The sequence below is a fragment of the Ylistrum balloti genome, unplaced genomic scaffold (genome assembly GCF_031769215.1).
Source record: "Ylistrum balloti isolate Yb309-2 unplaced genomic scaffold, AGI_CSIRO_Ybal_v1 Utg370028, whole genome shotgun sequence".
Classification (NCBI taxonomy): domain Eukaryota; kingdom Metazoa; phylum Mollusca; class Bivalvia; order Pectinida; family Pectinidae; genus Ylistrum; species Ylistrum balloti.
Genome location: NW_026782092.1, coordinates 163,198 through 182,611, shown reverse-complemented (window position 1 = coordinate 182,611; position 19,414 = coordinate 163,198). Strand labels below are relative to the sequence as shown.

Sequence of the window (19,414 nt, the reverse complement as noted above, 5' to 3'; positions counted from 1 at the left end):
TTTTATAATTTGCAAAAGTATGATGAAAACATATAAGTTATTATACCAACTCTTTCAAAATGATAAATTGAAATGTAAATGAAATAAATATTCCAATATAAGTATCTATTCAAAAACTAATATTTTATTTTTAATGATATAATTTTTGCTAAACGATAGCCAATGGTCATAAATGCGTTTGACAAAGAGAATCCGACACAGTGAAGTTCAAGGCTTAATTTGACGTTGATTCCAGCATGTTGTTGTGATCGGTGGTGAAAGAAGAGAGTGAAAGCTGTCTCAGTTTTGATTACTGATTCTTTTGCACACTAACAATGCCTCGTTACGGACAGCTTGTGATGGGTCCAGCGGGAAGTGGAAAGGTGACTTAATGTTTTTAAAGATTGAATTTTTGAGCTTATAGTCCCTCCACAACCAAACACATCAGTAATCAATTGTCCCTCGGCCTCGGACGGGAACAGTGTATAAACACTTGTCATATTTCGTCTCTCATTCCATAAAACGACCGATATGTGCTCACATGATGCAGAATAATTATGGGGTGTATTGACACTTCCTGCCGCAAAGAGGAAAAACGATCTAAACACCATAGTAATCAGCAGGTACTGGAGCACTTGCAAATCTGACGTATAGGCAAATGTAAACAACTGAGTCATAGCTGGCCGTGTCCAGTGTGCACATAAACAATGAATGACAAATTCTAGTGAGTTGGTAAAACGAATGTTTTTTTTGTCATAAGACACCATTTCCAGTGAATTGTTTGAATTTTGAATTGTATAATCCAATGGTGAGAAATGACATTACCTTAATTCATGAATTAAACGCCACATATTTGACTTGCTTCCACCACACAATTCACATTCATTACAGGTTATAATTTTTTTGGATGGAAATGCTGAAAGTGCACCTTTTGTCTGAATCTGCATCAATGGAATGCTTATCTGCAGACAACTCGAGGAGTGAATGATGTCAAATTTGATGGACTCACTTTAGCGTTTGTTACAAAATAGCAAGTGTACATGGATACTGAAAATATGTAACGATGAAATTTTCAAGAATTGACTGAAATTGACTAGATATGCCAAAAACTTTAGTTATACTGATTTACATGCTTCCTCATCCATTTTTCTTTCTGTCTGAAAGAAATGTTACCGGACCTCACCTCTATGTTAACATTTGCCCTATATATGTATAGCCAGATTTGCTGGTGCTCCAGTACATGATCTGAATCTAGCAGACAACTGCATAGCCAATGTACTGCATGTGAAAACGTTTGTTCCTAAAAAAATTTTGCATACCCGGTACTTCATTTTTTTGCTGACTGTGAAATTATCAAAGTGAAATATTTGTCCGCATTTCTCCTCATAGAAACTTATGCTGATCCAAGATAACTTTCTTTTATCTCGTGTATTTTACATCATTATCCATTTCTTTTGTGGTTCTGATGTTGGAGAGGTTTAAATTTCATATAAAACAACATAACAAGAACATTGTAAATATTGATAAATTTTTAATGGGGTGTTAGAGAGCATAGTTCTGACTTCCGTGACAAATCTGTGATAAGTATTAGGATTTAAACAGCGAAAGCTGTGTTTTGTGTTCAAGCACTGTGTATGAGAGTCTAATCCTTAGCACAACCCCATAGATGTGTAATAGTCCTTAGTTAATTAATCAAATACAGGCTTATTTTGAATTAGAAACACATGAAGTTCTTTTAAAAAATTGCAACAGAAAAGGGCACTACATTTTTGACATAGCCCAATAACCCCTGTAACACTGCGTACTTTACACAAAAAGTAGGTAATTTATTTGTCTCATTTTTTGTAAAAATCACTAAATTTATCATCCCCATTAGTTATCAACTGCTTATAGTGTGGCTAAAAATAGGACACAGGTAAATTCATGCTCACCTTTTATATTTAGTGACTATACACTGTAGTCTGTCCATCCTCACTGTTCGTATTGGCCACTCTATTAGGGTTTGATTCAGTGTCAAGTAGCTTCTTGAGTATGGAGTATATTAAACATATCAAGTTCTACTCGGATGTAACAGTCTGGTATGGCATGCACACGGGAACTATTTTTTATCATAAATATTATGTTTGTTGATTATTTCTGAACTAATATCGAGGGCTTCTTGGATTGTTTTCTTTTTATAATTATATCATATTTCATATGCTTTGATATGATACGATATTATTTACTGTTTGCTTAGGCAAAAAATTGAATTAAAGAGATAACTGGCTTTTGAAAAGGAGGTAATGTAGAACTAAATATCGATAGAATGATACAATGACATAATTTCTGTTTGATTGCTGCTGAGTTGATGCATGTACAGACGAGGAAAAAAATAACAAGAATCCATCCCCGAGGACGAAATCATGCTAGGCCAATGCAAATAGTTGCTTGAAATTGCTTTTCAAGTCAAAAGGTCACATGTCTAGGTCACTGTCTTTATAAATGGAAAATTTGTTTCTGACCAGTAACTCAATTCCCATTGAATCAAACAAAATGAAACTTCACACAGTTCCTCTTGCTACAATAGGATTGCTTTCTATCATGAAATGTCAAAGGATAAAGGTTACAGTTACTATGAATAGAATATTTGTTTCTTCTCAATAACTTAAGTTCCCTTGGGCCAATCAAATTCAAGCTTCACACTCACTTTGTTAATGCCTATGCCTGTAATGTGTGGATTGCTTTTCAAGTTAAAATTCCAAATTGGTTCAAAGTTATTGATATCATAATAGAAAATTCATTTCAACACTTAAACTCAAATCTCATCTAATATTCTGAGCTCCTCACACTGGTTAATCTCAAAAATAAAAAAAGTACCTGGAAAATCAACCTATTAGGGGCATTAGTATCATTCAGTATAATTATAATAAAGGGTACTTAAAAACTATTTATAGGTTTCATTACCTTATCGTACACTTTATACCACACTGACATTTACACTTTTATGGCCATTTGTCTGATGAAGCTGGCTGTACAAGTGTAGTCATGGAAATGTCTCTTTTTTTTTCAACAGGCTGCGATACTTATATAATCAGTTACTAACCTAAAGAAAATATTTTCGATTTTCTGTTAATTTTTTTGTTATCATTTAAGGAATGAATTTTAAGTATCTTTTTGTTTGGCTAATCAAATGTAACGGTACAAAATGATATCAATTTTTAGGCTAAATGTAACACAGTTACTGTTTCAGCCATTTGTCACACCCTTTGGTACAGCTGGTACTACTAATCCTATCTTTCTGTTTATGGAAACGTTTGATTTGTAAAATTATTCCAATGAGTTCACCACGCTACCTAGTGGCAGTGGTATGCTATAACATTTGTACATTGTGTATCACACTCCAGGGCAGCATCCTCAGATTTTATCATGAGATCATAAATAAAGTTGGTGACATCAAAAGATATGTCCTTAATGTGATCAATAATACATTAATATAGGAGGTTTCAGTATCATGTATTTCACACAAATAAAATGGGTTTTCAAGAAGCATCTTCAGACATTAATGTCTAAAATAATTGAAGAAGTTAGCAACATTGAAAAATGTATCGTAATGTGATCATAACACATCCTTGTACCATTTTTCATGTTGACATTTGTAAAATTGGTTGAGCTGAGGAGAGATAAATATTCCTCAATTGCTGACATTTCAAGTGTGTATTGTGTATGGTACTTGAGAGCAGTGTCATCTAGCAGTTTTCATATGTTGATTTAATGGGAATTAAATAATTTACAAGAAAGAATTCATCCCAATATCATTTTATCAGAAAAGAATATAACACATACCTATACATCTCTGGTTTTATATTCCTCCTCACATCATGATATGCATTTATATCACAGAATATTTTACTTAAAAGTATTTTATGAAATGTTCAATAAACAATAAATAGCCTAGGCTTATTGGGGGTGGAAAAAGCAAGCTAAATGTAAGTTTAACTTTCCCTACTTAAGTGATTATGCATTGTGGGTCTTGACATATTCATGCCAGACTTGAATAGAAAGATTGAAAAGATCTGATATCTATTTGTAAGATATCCATACAAAGCATGTCTCTTTATCACAGTAGTAATTGACTCACTTTAATACTATGACCTGTCCTTGGTATAAGAATGTCAGGGATGTGATTCTGATGTGAGCTGCCTCTGATTTAATAAAATTGCATTTTCTGCAGACACTTTTGATTGACGTAGGGTTCAAAGCTAATATTTTTCTAGTTTGTCCTTCTGTTTAACGTATGTACAGTGTCGGTGTTTGGCAGTGCACAGGGAATCTGAGGTGTGTGAAGATTTTATTTCTATGGTAATATGACCTGCCATGTAACTTTGGTTTCCTCTCTTAGTACACATGTTTCATACATTTTATAAAAAATCCATAAATAAAAACATCTGTAAGAGGCTTTGAGGCTAGATCTCTGGTAGAGGTGAGAAATTCAGTTTGTGGGATGAATCATATTTACGGTGCAAAAACTTTAGAAATACTTTGGTGGCATAAAAATATTATAATCTCATGGCATGTAACAGTATAACATTGATATTGTGAGAAAAGCTACAACAATGATGTCATTAACAAACATACTCTATAATAACTAAATATGCCATTTATAATTATGTCACCCAAATGAAGTGGGGGGACATATTTTGTTTGCTCCGTTTCTTCTTATTATTATTATATTTTTTTAATTATTATTATTATTATTTCTCAAAAAGTATTGCATGGAATTCAACAAAACTTTACACACATATTCATACATGCGAGGCGGAGTGCAGGCCACTTGAATTTTTCCAGTCGGTCATCTGAGCGGTCAGCTGTGGTCAAAATTTGGCCAAATTTTAGATATTGTCTGATTTTCGTGAAAATTGGTATACATGTATTAGGTGGCACAAGGAGCAAAATGGCGTAGTCCATTTTTGGCATGACTGCAGGTCTGGTTATTGTGATCATTTACTGATGAAGTGGTCATTTGGGGGACATTTGTAATGGTCCCCATTGCAATTAGTACTTGTCTTTTTTGAAATTTTAATGTTGTGCTGGGGTCAATATCCTTTATAAACTTGGGATTGTTTCACAGAATTGTACATTTACACAAATTTCACTGATTTGATGGAAAATTAATTTACAATTTAAAATTTTACTGTGGATAGCCATCTATATAAAAGCATTTGTTTTTTATGTGATGACTTATATCTTTTGTTTGTACAGTCGAACCTCATTATCTTGAACTGGTATAACTCTAAGACCCCATTTAATTCGAAGCATTTGGTTGGTCCCTGCCAAACTTTTTAAAGTTATAAGTTATAAGTTTGAACAGTCGAACCTCATTATCTTGAAGTGGTATAACTCTTAAGACCCCATTTATTTCGAAGCATTTAGTTGGTCCCTTCCAAACTTTTTAAAAAACCACTTTAACTCACTTAAATCGAATGCATAGTCCCACCAAGTTCCAAATAATAAGGTTTCACTTTACATTATAAAGTATTTTCAGTGATTTTTATTATGAGAGGTAAACATAAAAAGAAATTGTGAATGAATGTTAATTTCTGAGAGGATTACATCGTGAAATGATTCTCAATATACCTGTGTTGTTTACAGTCCACATACTGCAGTAACATGGTAAGACACGGAGAAGTCATACATCGTAATATACAGGTGGTAAATTTGGACCCGGCAGCTGAACACTTTGATTACCCTGTGTTGGCTGGTAAGATATCTATCATTACATCATTACACGTGTTTACAAGTTAACAATGATTGTAAGATGAAAATTGCTGTGATTCATTTTAACCAATAGATATCATTTTATCATTGTTTTGAACAAAACATAAATAGGCCAGCTGTCATTCATTTTTTTCTTGCACTCAATCTTCAAAACTTCCAGGTCAGTTAAAATGCAATATGGCCACCATGACTGTCATCTTGAAAAACATATTTTAAACATTGTTTTTAAACATTCCACCAGTGCTATTGTGCTGAAACTTTTTGATGTTAAGGAAAGGAAGCCATCAAAGCGATGCTATTTTTTGGTGTCTTCCAAAACTTTGACATTGGTGGCCAGTCTATAACATTGTTACACAATCATGGTTTCCCTTTGCAACACCTATTTTAAGATTATTTTCCTGGTCCACCAGTGATAATCAGCTCAGACTTTCATAAAATTATTCTGGGATAGTGTGGACCAAATGTTGTTATTTTTTGTGTTGGTCCTATATTTAATATGGCCACTATGGAAGCCATTTAAAAAACCTATTTTGAACTTCTCCAGCTAGCTCCACTGGTGCTATTCAGCTGAAATTAGGTGGGAATGTTGAGAAACTGAAATGAAGAAAGTGTTGTTGTTTTTCGTACAGTTACAGCTCATATTCAGAAAATTTCAAATTATATTGAACAGCTATTCTTGCTGCCACTAATTCACATGTGTCTCTTGCTTTTCCAATTTAAATATTTTAATTTAATGTCCATTTTTATACAGATATAAGGGAATTGATTCATTTGGATGATGCTATGGACGATGAAGCATTGAGGTTTGGACCTAATGGTGGACTTATTTTCTGTATGGAGTAAGTATGTTATTGAAGTGTACAATCATAAAAAAACTTAAATAAAACAATTTTTCATTATAGTATGTTTACATGTATAACACAATTTTTTGAGTATTGTCTTGGAAGGTGATAATTCTTAATACATGTGTATCTTTTATGGTAATATTTGGTGAGATGGGTTCCTTAGACTGTTTCTATGGTGTATGTGTATACTGAGTATGTATTTGCATCAGAAAAGTGACAAGTTATAACCTCATTGTTTGTCTTGTGTATAGATATTTGGCTCAGAACTTTGACTGGTTACAAGAACAGCTAGATGAGGCAGAGGATGACTATATCTTGTTTGATTGTCCTGGTAAGTAGTTGTAGACGTTCATCATGTCTGTGTATTTCCCATTTTTTTCATTGAGAGATTTGAGTAACAAAAATAATATAAAAAAAGTGTTCAAGTTTAAATGTATATACAAGTATTTCATTAGTGTGACCTCCATTCTGTCACTTTGTCTTGAGTTGTTAGGCCATGTAAAATTATACCCACACCGACATATTCCAGCCGCAGAATTACTGTAGTGTGGCCTTATTTCTGTCATTCTTTATCATGTTTCTAGGCCAGGTAGTATTATGCATACGTTCTGGCCATGAAAAAGATATTTTCATTAGTATGGCCTTTATTCTCTCATGTTATCTGATGTTTCCAGGTCAGGTAGAATTGTACACACACATTCCGGCCATGAAACAACTGGTTGAAACGCTACAGAAGTGGGACTTTCGTATCGCTGGAGTCTTCCTGATAGACTCACAGTTCATGATTGAAGCATCTAAGTTTGTGTCTGGAGTAATGACAGCTTTGTCCACTATGGTCAATCTAGAACTGCCCCATGTCAATGTGATGACGAAACTTGACCTGCTCAGCAAGAAAGCAAAGAAAGATTTAGACAGGTTGATATTTTTTCACTTTAAAAATGTTGGTGTCTTTTTATCTGTAAAAGTTGATGTCATTTAGTGATCAGTTTAGAATCCTTATCGTCGGATGATGGTAAATATCATACAGTATACATGTATGATGCAGTAAAAAGTTATATTGCCATGGTAACAAGTTTACTTTTAATGATGTATGTAACAAGAAAAACAGCATATATAGAACTTAGGAGACAAATAAGGCTCTATGGCCTCTTGTTAAAATTTGTTTTGTTCAACAATAATTTGAGTGGTTGCCTAGACTTTTGGGGTTCGATTCCCATAACGGACATGAAAAGATATCAGGTCATCTGTGGTCATCTGTCTTTTCCCCACATCCTCGAGCTTTCTCCAACAGTAAGACCCCTCGCACGCTGCCATCAGGGCCTACAAGAGTGATCAATAGAAATTGGAAAAACTTGTTTTGCATTTGTTATAAACTAAAAAGCTTATTATTTTTTAAACAATAATTAGATTCTTGTTAGAAGGAAAACTTACAGAAATACAAGTAAACAACAAAGCTCTTCCATGATCTTATATACTGTTTTAACAGGTACCTTGACCCAGAACTGCCAGTTTTGCTTGATGAAGAATTTAATAACAGTAAATTCAGCAGCAAGTTCCAGAAACTCAACTCTGCCATAGCAACAATGGTAAATATAGTAGATCCATTTCATTTTCTTGACAATAAAAATAACAAAAATTTTATATTTTTATGTTTTATGATTAAGATGCACCCTTCCAACTCTCTGGATTTGAAATTTATCAATGCATAGTAATTTCTAGTCTTTTTGTGATATCCATGGAAATCATTCCTGAACTAAACTTGAGAGGGTGTTAGGGAGTAAATATTTTCATTATATTTTGAGTTGTTTTAGGTAGTTTTAAGGTATTTGAATAGAAATTAAAAAGTCTTCTCCAAATAACCATGGAAATGAATTCAAGTTCTGAACTTAGTTGAATGGGATGAGAGAGAGTTCTAATTTCTCATTATATTTTGAATTGGTATTTAGTAGTTGGGAGGTATTTGAATTGACAATAAGATGTTGATCATTTTGACAGATCGAGGATTACAGTTTGGTGAAGTTTCTTCCCCTGGATCAGACAGATGAGGATAGTATCAATGATGTACTATTACAGATAGATAGTGCCATACAGTATGGAGAGGATCTGGAACCCAGAGAAATGAGGGTAAGTGTCATCAACCTGTTTTATTTGTAACAAACCCACAGAAATGTTGGGTAAGATTCATTAACCCACAGAAATGTTGGGTAAGATTCATTAACCAATTTCATCTTCACAAACCCAGAGAAATGTTGGGTAAGATTCATTTACCAATTTCATCTTCACAAACCCACAGAAATGTTGGGTAAGATTCATTAACCAATTTCATCTTCACAAACCCAGAGAAATGTTGGGTAGGATTCATTAACCAATTTCATCTTCACAAACCCAGAGAAATGTTGGGTAGGATTCATTAACCCACAGAAATGTTGGGTAAGATTCATTAACCCAGAGAAATGTTGGGTAAGATTCATTAACCAATTTCATCTTCACAAACCCTGAGAAATGTTGGGTAAGATTCATATACCAATTTCATCTTCACAAACCCAGAGAAATGTTGGGTAGGATTCATTTACCAATTTCATCTTCACAAACCCTGAGAAATGTTGGGTAGGATTCATTTACCAATTTCATCTTCACAAACCCTGAGAAATGTTGGGTAGGATTCATTTACCAATTTCATCTTCACAAACCCAGAGAAATGTTGGGTAAGATTCATTTACCAAGTTTATCTTTACAAACCCAGAGAAATGTTGGGCAAGATTCATTAACCCATAGAAATGTTGGGTAGGATTCATTAACCAATTTCATCTTCACAAACCCTGAGAAATGTTGGGTAAGATTCATATACCAATTACATCTTCACAAACCCAGAGAAATGTTGGGTAAGATTCATTTACCAATTTCATCTTCACAAACCCTGAGAAATGTTGGGTAGGATTCATTTACCAATTTCATCTTCACAAACCCAGAGAAATGTTGGGTAAGATTCATTTACCAATTTCATCTTCACAAACCCAGAGAAATGTTGGGTAAGATTCATTTACCAAGTTTATTTTTACAAACCCAGAGAAATGTTGGGTAAGATTCATTAACCCTGAGAAATGTTGGGTAAGATTCATTATCCAATTTCATCTTCACAAACCCTGAGAAATGTTGGGTAAGATTCATTTACCAATTTCATCTTCACAAACCCAGAGAAATGTTGGGTAAGATTCATATACCAATTTCATCTTCACAAACCCTGAGAAATGTTGGGTAGGATTCATTTACCAATTTCATCTTCACAAACCCAGAGAAATGTTGGGTAAGATTCATTAACCAATGTTCATTAACCAATTTCATCTTCACAAACCCAGAGAAATGTTGGGTAAGATTCATATACCAATTTCATCTTCACAAACCCAGAGAAATGTTGGGTACATTTACCAATTTCATCTTTACAATGTTGGGTATCTTCACAAACCCAGAGAAATGTTGGGTATGATTCATTAACCAATTTCATCTTCACAAACCCAGAGAAATGTTGGGTAAGGATTCATTTACCAATTTCATCTTCACAAACCCTGAGAAATGTTGGGTAGGATTCATTTACCAATTTCATCTTCACAAACCCTGAGAAATGTTGGGTAGGATTCATTTACCAATTTCATCTTCACAAACCCTGAGAAATGTTGGGTAGGATTCATTTACCAATTTCATCTTCACAAACCCAGAGAAATGTTGGGTAAGATTCATTTACCAAGTTTATCTTTACAAACCCAGAGAAATGTTGGGTAGGATTCATTTACCAATTTCATCTTCACAAACCCAGAGAAATGTTGGGTAAGATTCATTTACCAATTTCATCTTCACAAACCCAGAGAAATGTTGGGTAAGATTCATTTACCAATTTCATCTTCACAAACCCAGAGAAATGTTGGGTAGGATTCATTTTCCAAGTTTATCTTTACAAACCCAGAGAAATGTTGGGTAGGATTCATTTTCCAACTTTATCTTTACAAACCCAGAGAAATGTTGGGTAAGGTTCATTTACCAATTTCATCTTCACAAACCCTGAGAAATGTTGGGTAAGATTCATTTACCAATTTCACTGTAACAAATCTAGAAATTTTAAAGTAATAATCTTTATAAATCCTCTAGAATTGTGCCCTCACAAATCTACAGAAATGAGGGAATGTAAATGTGTGCTATCATACAACGACAAACTCTCTGTACAATATTACTACTCTGTTTACTGTAAAAGCATTCATTTTTATAGAGGAATTGTTTTCGTTGATTTCGTGGGAGACATTTAACCATGAATTCCACTATTAACAAACATATAAAATGAGAATAGATTTAATTACCTTTATTTATCCACAATAACCAATTGATTATGAAACAGTAATTTTGAAAACCAAGAAAATGGAGTCCCACAAATATTAAGGATTTTACACTAATTTGTCAGTAAAGTTATATTGTATTTTGTATCTAAACAATGCTGAAAAAATGGTCCACGCTATCAATCTTTGTTTCTGTACTGATTTAATCTAATTTCTGTTCCAGGATGACCCACAAGATGGCGATGATAATGAATTCGACAGTGGCTTCGATGGCTGACTGGCTATTGATGAATATGTGATGGATGTTTGAATGATGAATGCAAGATGAAAGGATAAAGTGAAAGGACATATTCATGGATGAATGTATGAATGAATCAAAAACGTACTTGGGAATGTTTGATGGACAGTGTGGAGCCTGTTTCTGATTGATGTCTTTCAATAATATTGAGATATTTTGTTTTGCAATTGTTGAATTAACTGAATTAAATAAATGCTATAAACATCGTGCTGTGTTTGTCGTTACAAATTTTAAAAATGTCTTAAAATGTTGTCCTGAATTTGGAATATTGTTTAAGATGCAAACATGAAAAAAAAATTTAGAAAAATTTAATTCTACACATAAAATAACGAAATGTTTCCAAATAAAGACTATTTCCAACTAAGATGAAAAATAAATAATGTTAGGATTTTTGGATTTGAAGAGAATCAAAAATTAATTTTTTAAAAATGAATTGACTTGCTGAATGAAATGAGTCAGAAAGGACAAGCATCCCAGTTTTCAACAGAATTCAAGGACAAGTAAGAAATGAAAATAAATCAATATAATGTGCTTTATTTATAAGTGTCCTCTAGTGTAAATGAAAATAGATTACCTGTCATATTTGCAGTTTCAATATGTATTGCTGAGAATTTGTCATTGCACGAACTTGCCAAAAAGTGACTGTACTATAATTTGATGTCACCTTATAATATATACTTAGAGTGATTTCTACACTATTTAGGAGCTGTTACAAATTATTTGTAATGTTTTACCCCATTTAATCCTTTCTTATCACAAATTCTTTCAAAAACTCAAAATTGTCATAAAATCTAATTTGGCATTATCTTGCACTAGAATAAAGATAAAAATTTAATTTCAACCTGAAATTCATCATATCTTCTATTAGGTCCTTACTGTGGTGTATGGTGATGGAAACAGTGAAAACAGGATGAGTTAATGTTACCTTGATACAGAAGTACTGATAATCAAGAAAAGCAAAATGGATTTCTTACTCAAATAGGTAGCAAGGGTAAAATATCGTGAATCAGACGATTTTAAGTTGAGGAATGCTGTAAAATATGAAAAGCAGAACTCATGCCACCATGAAAGAGTGAATATGAGTCATTTTTCAAAATTATTGATGACAATTACCGTCTGTCTAAATATTCACCGTGACAAAGTGATGGGGTATCGATCGGTCGAGAAGCGTCCTAATTTTGATGAATAAATGGTTCGAGCTTACTCTGCTATCGTGGCATCAATAACCAGCTTCAAATTGTGATTTAAGATATTTATGTATATGTCAATTTATGGTTTATTATACACAGATACTTAGCTTTTTGTCCTTGAAAATAAACAAGACAGGCCAAACCAGGGAATCAAAGAAGAATCTTCTGCTTCATCGGCTACACCCGTCATGTAAACCTTGGTAATGTCATGCGACGTTCTCAAATTGCGAACCAAGATAATGATGAACTTACACTGATGATAAAAGGTTGATTTCTTCCATCAAAACAGCGAGCCGTAAAAAAGAACCAATAAAATTTATTACACTGGCCTTTTAACTCCCTTCTTTCACTTGTAGAGAACAATATATTTAGCATAGTTATATAGTGAATCCACTTCATTTTTACTGCTTGTTGATTCTTTGCATGGAAAGTAAATTATTCAGCAGTTTGTTTTGTTCCCAGGTATGATGAACGACACGGAAATTGGTTTAAACCTGGATAGGTTGCTAATATATCGATACTTTATTTGATATATATATGTATTAAATTCCTGAACTCCAATTTAATTGAATCAGACTATAATACTTCTGTAAAGAATAAAGATAAAAACGGTTATTACCACAAGCAAAAAATATTTTTATTTGAAATGTAATATTTGTATGTAAAGGCTTGTCCACCTTAAACAACACAAGGCTCCTAAACGACAGCAATATAACTATTATAGATTGTTTTGCTATAGATGTTATGTAAGTCCGTTTTACATTAATTCTAGGATTCTACTCGAATGCACACTTATATATCGTATTAAAATACATTTCTGTAATAGTATTGAAAATTTGGATTCACGATGGATGAAAACAGTTCCAGAATGTTTCGGGCGTCAAAGTTAGAAAATTAGATATATTGCTGATTCAGTGTTACTTATGTTATATCTAACTTACAGAATTGTTCTAATCTTTTCCACATTACATGACTACACATCATTCTTGTGTTACACAATATACAGAAACACACTGTCAAATATTTTGTGGGTCTCGATTTTCGCGGTTAAAAAACAAAAACCAAAAACCCTATATTTGTGGAATCTTGATTTATTGTCAATAAAAGTTAAACATGTACTCAAATAAATATTAGCAGTTTGTTGACATATGACCTTGTTGATTAAGAGAATGTTCCAAACTAATAACACCCCCCCCCCCACAAACAAAAAACAAAAAAAAAAACGCCATGAAACTCCACGAAAATTAATAATTCTATAGTATAGAAATATAAATTTAAAATAAGGCTTTTAAAAATAAAAGGAGTGTACTTATCATTTCGCGCTTTTCGACGTTCATGCATAATCTGTCCAAAATGGTGTTCACATCTCTTTTAATAGCATATAAATTTTCTGATATTACAATTTCAAAATACTATACTGACTCAAACTGCTTGTCCTCATTGGATATTCATCCGCCATTTGAACACATACACAATAGTATCAGTAAAACACGTCTAAAACTACATACGTCTTCCACGGTCTTATCAAGTGTGATCATTGTTTATTTAAGACGCTGTCCTATTTTAAATGATCATAAAAATAAATAAAGGCTACCCAAGCACCCACATTGCTATGGAATCTTACGTGAGGTATGTCGGTACACGATATCTACGGAAATAAATCGGTATTTTTCGGATTAAGCTTGAACAACATGTAGGCGTTATGATCAGCTCTTATCTTCGCATTAACATTTCTATCGGGGATGCCACTGTTTTTATTCACGACTGTGTAAAATAAAAATCAACATCAATTTGGCTTGTCATATTGAAACTAAACACATGTCATTGCAGACTATGGACACATGTAGCGAAGATAAGAAGTGTTTAGTATTATGGTCTACTTGCGTGTGGACTCTGAAGATAATCTAATTTCAAAAAATGATACTGCTAGTCACTATTTTTTCGCGAGCGGAGTGTCATTTTGTTTTCTGATTTGCCTACAAGATTTTATGACTGGGAGAAATCGTATTTAGGTATTGTAATGATTATTTTTGTAAACAGTATTCATGAATGAGATAAAGGTAAGGAATTATTGTTCTCGTGGGTGCGGTATGAATATGAATTCTCCGTATTTATTGGTTTACAGTATATTGACATACTGATAAAAAAAAGTGCAAAATGGTTATTTTCAAGTGATTTTTTTCAATGTTAGAGCAAAAGTAACTCAAATTCAAAATGCGTGCACACCTGGAATTCGTTAAATACACTTCTAAAAAGTTAACACAAAGGTGATATGCACGCATGTTGCAATACCACAACAATATTGTAATTGTAGTTTCGAAAATCTTACTTATACATCATAAGTATGCATATATTTAGAAAAAAAGCAACAAAAAAGAAAAGATAAAATCTAGATTGTCAGCTATTTAGCGATCTAATCCCATGTGATAGAATAATGACAACTTATGCCAGAAATATAATTATTTTCATGACATTCCTGAGAAAACATTAGAGAAGTGTCGAGATAGGCGAAATTTCTTTTCAGCATGGAATGTTGCGATAAGACATTCTCAGAGCCTTTTGAGTCGAATTTTCGGCTCGGTCAGCGATTAAGAACACATCTGATGGAAGCGTCGGTTTGGGTGAATGACATACCTTATTTATTCACGGGCTTGCACATTGACTTATCATTTGAATCTTTATTTCACTGTCTATATTCAAACATTATTTTAGTGTAAAAAATTGAAATCATATTTTCCCTGTCGACTTCTTGCCGGCGCCTACAATCTGGATCATTAAAAATAGTGTCTCCTATTCTCATTGCGTAGGAGGCGGTAATTTGGATATGCACTTTCCTTTTTTTTCTGAAAAAATCTGTTTAGTTCTAAATATCTCCCTTAACTTTGGGCTGTGTCTCTTTAGCCGAGAACAGCCAGAGTCTTAAAAATAATGGTACTTACCGCTCCCACCTTAACACTCAGAATTGCGGGAATGTGATGCTTTTAACTTTCTGTGACCGGATGTGGTGCCATTCAGGGACTTTCGGGGGCATATTTCTGTGTGATAACACTATAAAGTCGGCATTAGTTCCGCAATATATATATATATATGAGTGATAATCTTTTTTTACATGCACTCATTCTTAAATTCTAACCCATGTACACTTTAAATTCAGACACGCACACACTAGCATACTCTGTTACATAGCACACTTACCCGCGATCACACACATACACTCACTCGCTCTCGATGACAGGTTCTATTGTAAGAATCTGCTTAGTCAGGTACTAAGTCAATAACTTTCATATCATATTGTTGTATATGAGATAGGACATTATATTAAACAAGAGTTCCGCGAGGCGGTGATGATACGACCGTCATTGGCTGAATAAACATTTTGCAACAAGAAAGGGAATAGAAGTGACGTTTCATATCTGAGCAACACGTTAAGGTCATTTACAGACAGTGCCAGTTGTGTAATGGTGGAGGAAACCGGACTAAACCATCGAGTGTCAATGGTGATAACACTCCGACACGATCCATGACAAATACTAAAGTAGAATTCCATTAATTTTACAATGGCCATTACTCGATAAATATCGGATGATTTTTTTGGTCATTGAACTTGTCCGAGGTATGGCGGTAATAAACCTCCATTTAAAGTTTTATGTGTATTCGTTGGAAACTACAGGAGATATCGAGGGGACACTGTATAGGTAATTGGAATAAGAAGCCATAACTATTAATTATAAGACGAAAGTTGCGGTTGCCCAATGTGTCCTAACTATAATGGTGGTAAACCGCCCTGTGAAGTTTGAAGTTTAATCCGTTGAAAAATAATCAATATATCAAGCAGACAACGTTTTGATAATAATAAAGGGCAATAACTCCGTGAATTACAGTCGGGAAAATGCAATCCTTGAAGTTGCACAAGTGATCATGGTAATCAACCTTCCCGTGAAGTTTGATATTGATCTAATTGAGATATTGAGCGGACACTGTTTCGGTAATTGAATAAGGGGCAATAACTCCGTGAATTACGGTAAAAAAATTATCGTAATCCGACTTATCCGAGGTATCATGGTATTGAACCTTTCTATGAAATTTGAAGTTGGTCCGTGGTAAACTACTCAAGCTATCGGACTGACACCACTCTCACCCTGCCGTCCGCTCACTTAGTAACATAATACGACCTGTCTTTCGTATAAAAATCGGAATTACCATTAAGAAAAGCTTAATACACAACATGCTTTTGCAACCTGCGTTTTATACAAGTTGTATAAGTCTTTTTAAATAAAGAAACCTTGTTTCTAATTAACTGTTGATTTAGATTATTTTCCTTGACACGAAGACTGGTGTCATTTGGTCAGTTTATGTCAAAGAGGTAGCACTCTAAAATAAAAAAGGCAAGAGACTTTTGCAAAATGGAAAGGATCGCTAAAAGACCAGTGATTTGATATTTGCGTAAGAAAGGTCTAGCACCTAAGGATAGCCATACTGATTCACTGTTTCAACACTAGAAATGGTCGATGATATTGTTATAGGTTACAGAGTGGTATATAACCAGTACAGTTGGGATTTCACAGGATATAGTACATTCCATTCTCATGGATGACCTCGCAATGAGAAAACTCCCAGACCGTTGGGTACCAAAATTTCTGATAGTTGATTAGAAGCACTCCAGTCTGACTTCGTCGCATGCTAACCAGAACCTTTCAGAGGCAGATGTTGCTAACTTCCTGCAGAGGTTTGTGACTATGGATGAAACATATCGTGAAATATTAACACTTCCGCGAACTTGAAGCGGTATTGAGTTGTCGTTCTTGACTACAAAGCCGAATTCGTCGCCCGGACGGTTTCATGTTATTCGTAAGTTCTTTCTCGTTTATTGTGAAGTAAGTGTACTGTTTTTATATCAAGAAATTATTCAAAACTCATATGCGCTCATATTTTAGCATACGAAGCTCTGGATTTGTCGTGAAAAATACCGGGGTAAGAAATTCCCATTGTTGGAATTTTCCGACTCTAAATTAGATCGAAATGACGACATTTGCTTTATTCAAGCGATTTCATTGGTAATAAGTTGATGGATAATCGTCCTACGTCATTTTAAAAGTAATATGCGATTGGCTGAGAAAAAGAAAAGTTATAAACGCGAAACCAGGGGAACCCCTGCAAGGCGTACTCTCGGTATACAGTCACGGACTATCTCCTGACTTCACGATAACCTTTTTTGACGGTGAAATTCCGTTTGCTTTTAAATTAGAAATTAATTGTACATTTTCATGCATACTTCAACTATAATTCGCCGAAAGTAATAGAGTTAATTTTTCATCGATAGCGAACAATGGACGGAAAACTCAACAAACTCGGGCTTTCATGCACAAGAAACTGTTCACTCACCAAGAACAGTAACTCTGTATATATCTCAAAGGGCAAGTATTTCCCGCTATGCGTATGTCCTTCATTTCCCCAAAGAGTCCAAACAACAGTCTACGCAATGGAAGCACCCTGTTGTTGCTGCTAGCAATGAAATTTTAAAACAAATCCATTCTGATTGATCAGATGTTGCCATTTTATTTCGCTTCTATCTCGATTCTATGTAAGTAGGAGAAGCGACAACAGAGATTGCCTATGCAGATTTACGTACAAACTAATAACAAAACAATTCCATTCCGGATTGGAATACTCTCCTTAGACCATAAAATATGATATCTCACTGATTAGTATAACATATACTTAACTATTTTCCCCAATCTGGAATATTCCTTTTCCTTGTAAGCTATGAATTGACTTTTTTTTCTTTGTAGGATGTAAAATAACAAATTTTCGATGTTTTTGTTTAGCGTGCTTGGTGGTTTCGTAGTTATAAAACCTGTTTCCTTGAATTGACGGACTAGCGGGGAGCGGTGCCATTGATGACGTATTGTTATTACTACTGTTGCAGTCTGAACGGCCCGTCAACACATAAAAGGTCATTAGGGCCATCAACCGGTGAAACACACAGCGATCCAACAAGGAAATAACATCAGACAAATTAAAAGGTAAAAGACAAAATGCTATAATATAGACAAACATATTTCGAATAACCTAGAATTTTATAGATCTGAAAAGTTTCAAAAGGTATTTTTAGAATCGTTACGATAAAAATTTTCTCGAGTAGAAAGAAAGTCAATGCAGTCCAAAAAATGTTTAACGGTGAATGGCTCATCACATGCTATGCTCTGACTGTTATCTTCGCCTTTCAGCATATATGAACGTGTAAGTTAAGTATGGCCCATCCGAAGACGGCATTGATGAAATAGAAGGCGCTTATCCTTTCGTATTTCGGGTCATTTTGTCTCCATGTAAACCTTTCTCATACTCATACAAGTTTCCCCTTATCTCATACTTGAACATTGAAATGAAATTTCGTTAAACTGTAAACATTGTCTTTTCATCTTCACTCGAAGCGATATTGCAATTTTCTAACATTTTTGCCTGATTTGACATTTGAAAAGAAATAAATAACAATTAAGTTTAAAGTTTGAAAATCTACGTCATAGATGGTGAAATTTCAACTTTTTTCAGGTTTTGTAAAATTCTGGGTTTTTTTCTTTATTGTATATGGACATTGTTGCGTCAAGCAGCGATCTCCTAAACGACATGGCATTTTCATGAATCCACAGAGTATTATTGACATAGAATAGTGTGATAACCTCTTTTAATGACGTCAGCCATAGTTACTCTACGCTTATACATTGTATACGGAAGAGGGTTTACTTGGTAACCAATCGATAGTTACACAGACCATCAGTCCCGGAGGAAGCATTAAACAGACACAATGTTATATCTAGGATTTGGCAGAAGTGATTTAGCGCATAGATTCTATTTTCGAAGCCATGTGTGAAAAATGAAAGAAAAAAAAACATTTCATCATACACACGGCGTCAATATATATAGTGTAAAACTTGGCTCGAAGACCTGTTTGTTTTATACCTGAAGACTTCGTAACTGAACACATTGTTATGAAGTCACATATCTACAAAATGACTAATTGTAAAACTT

At 34.0% G+C, this 19,414-nt stretch overlaps 1 protein-coding gene across 1 annotated transcript; it reads left to right on the top strand.

Moving 5' to 3' along the window:
• Positions 1-246: 246 nt before the first annotated feature.
• LOC132548835 (GPN-loop GTPase 3-like) lies at positions 247-11,403 on the top strand. The gene is made up of 8 exons (XM_060212729.1): positions 247-362; positions 5,608-5,716; positions 6,485-6,572; positions 6,830-6,909; positions 7,253-7,493; positions 8,065-8,164; positions 8,574-8,702; positions 11,124-11,403. The coding sequence occupies exons 1-8, from the start codon at positions 315-317 to the stop codon at positions 11,175-11,177; spliced, it is 849 nt and encodes a 282-aa protein (XP_060068712.1). The 5' UTR covers positions 247-314; the 3' UTR covers positions 11,178-11,403.
• Positions 11,404-19,414: the final 8,011 nt, after the last annotated feature.

Excerpts from the sequence above, each read along its gene's own strand:
- LOC132548835 (XM_060212729.1), top strand. The coding sequence starts at position 315 with ATGCCTCGTTACGGACAGCTTGTGATGGGTCCAGCGGGAAGTGGAAAG. Across the intron at positions 6,910-7,252 it reads TATCTTGTTTGATTGTCCTG|GTCAGGTAGAATTGTACACA; the intron begins GTAAGTAGTTGT and ends TGATGTTTCCAG. Across the intron at positions 8,165-8,573 it reads ACTCTGCCATAGCAACAATG|ATCGAGGATTACAGTTTGGT; the intron begins GTAAATATAGTA and ends TCATTTTGACAG.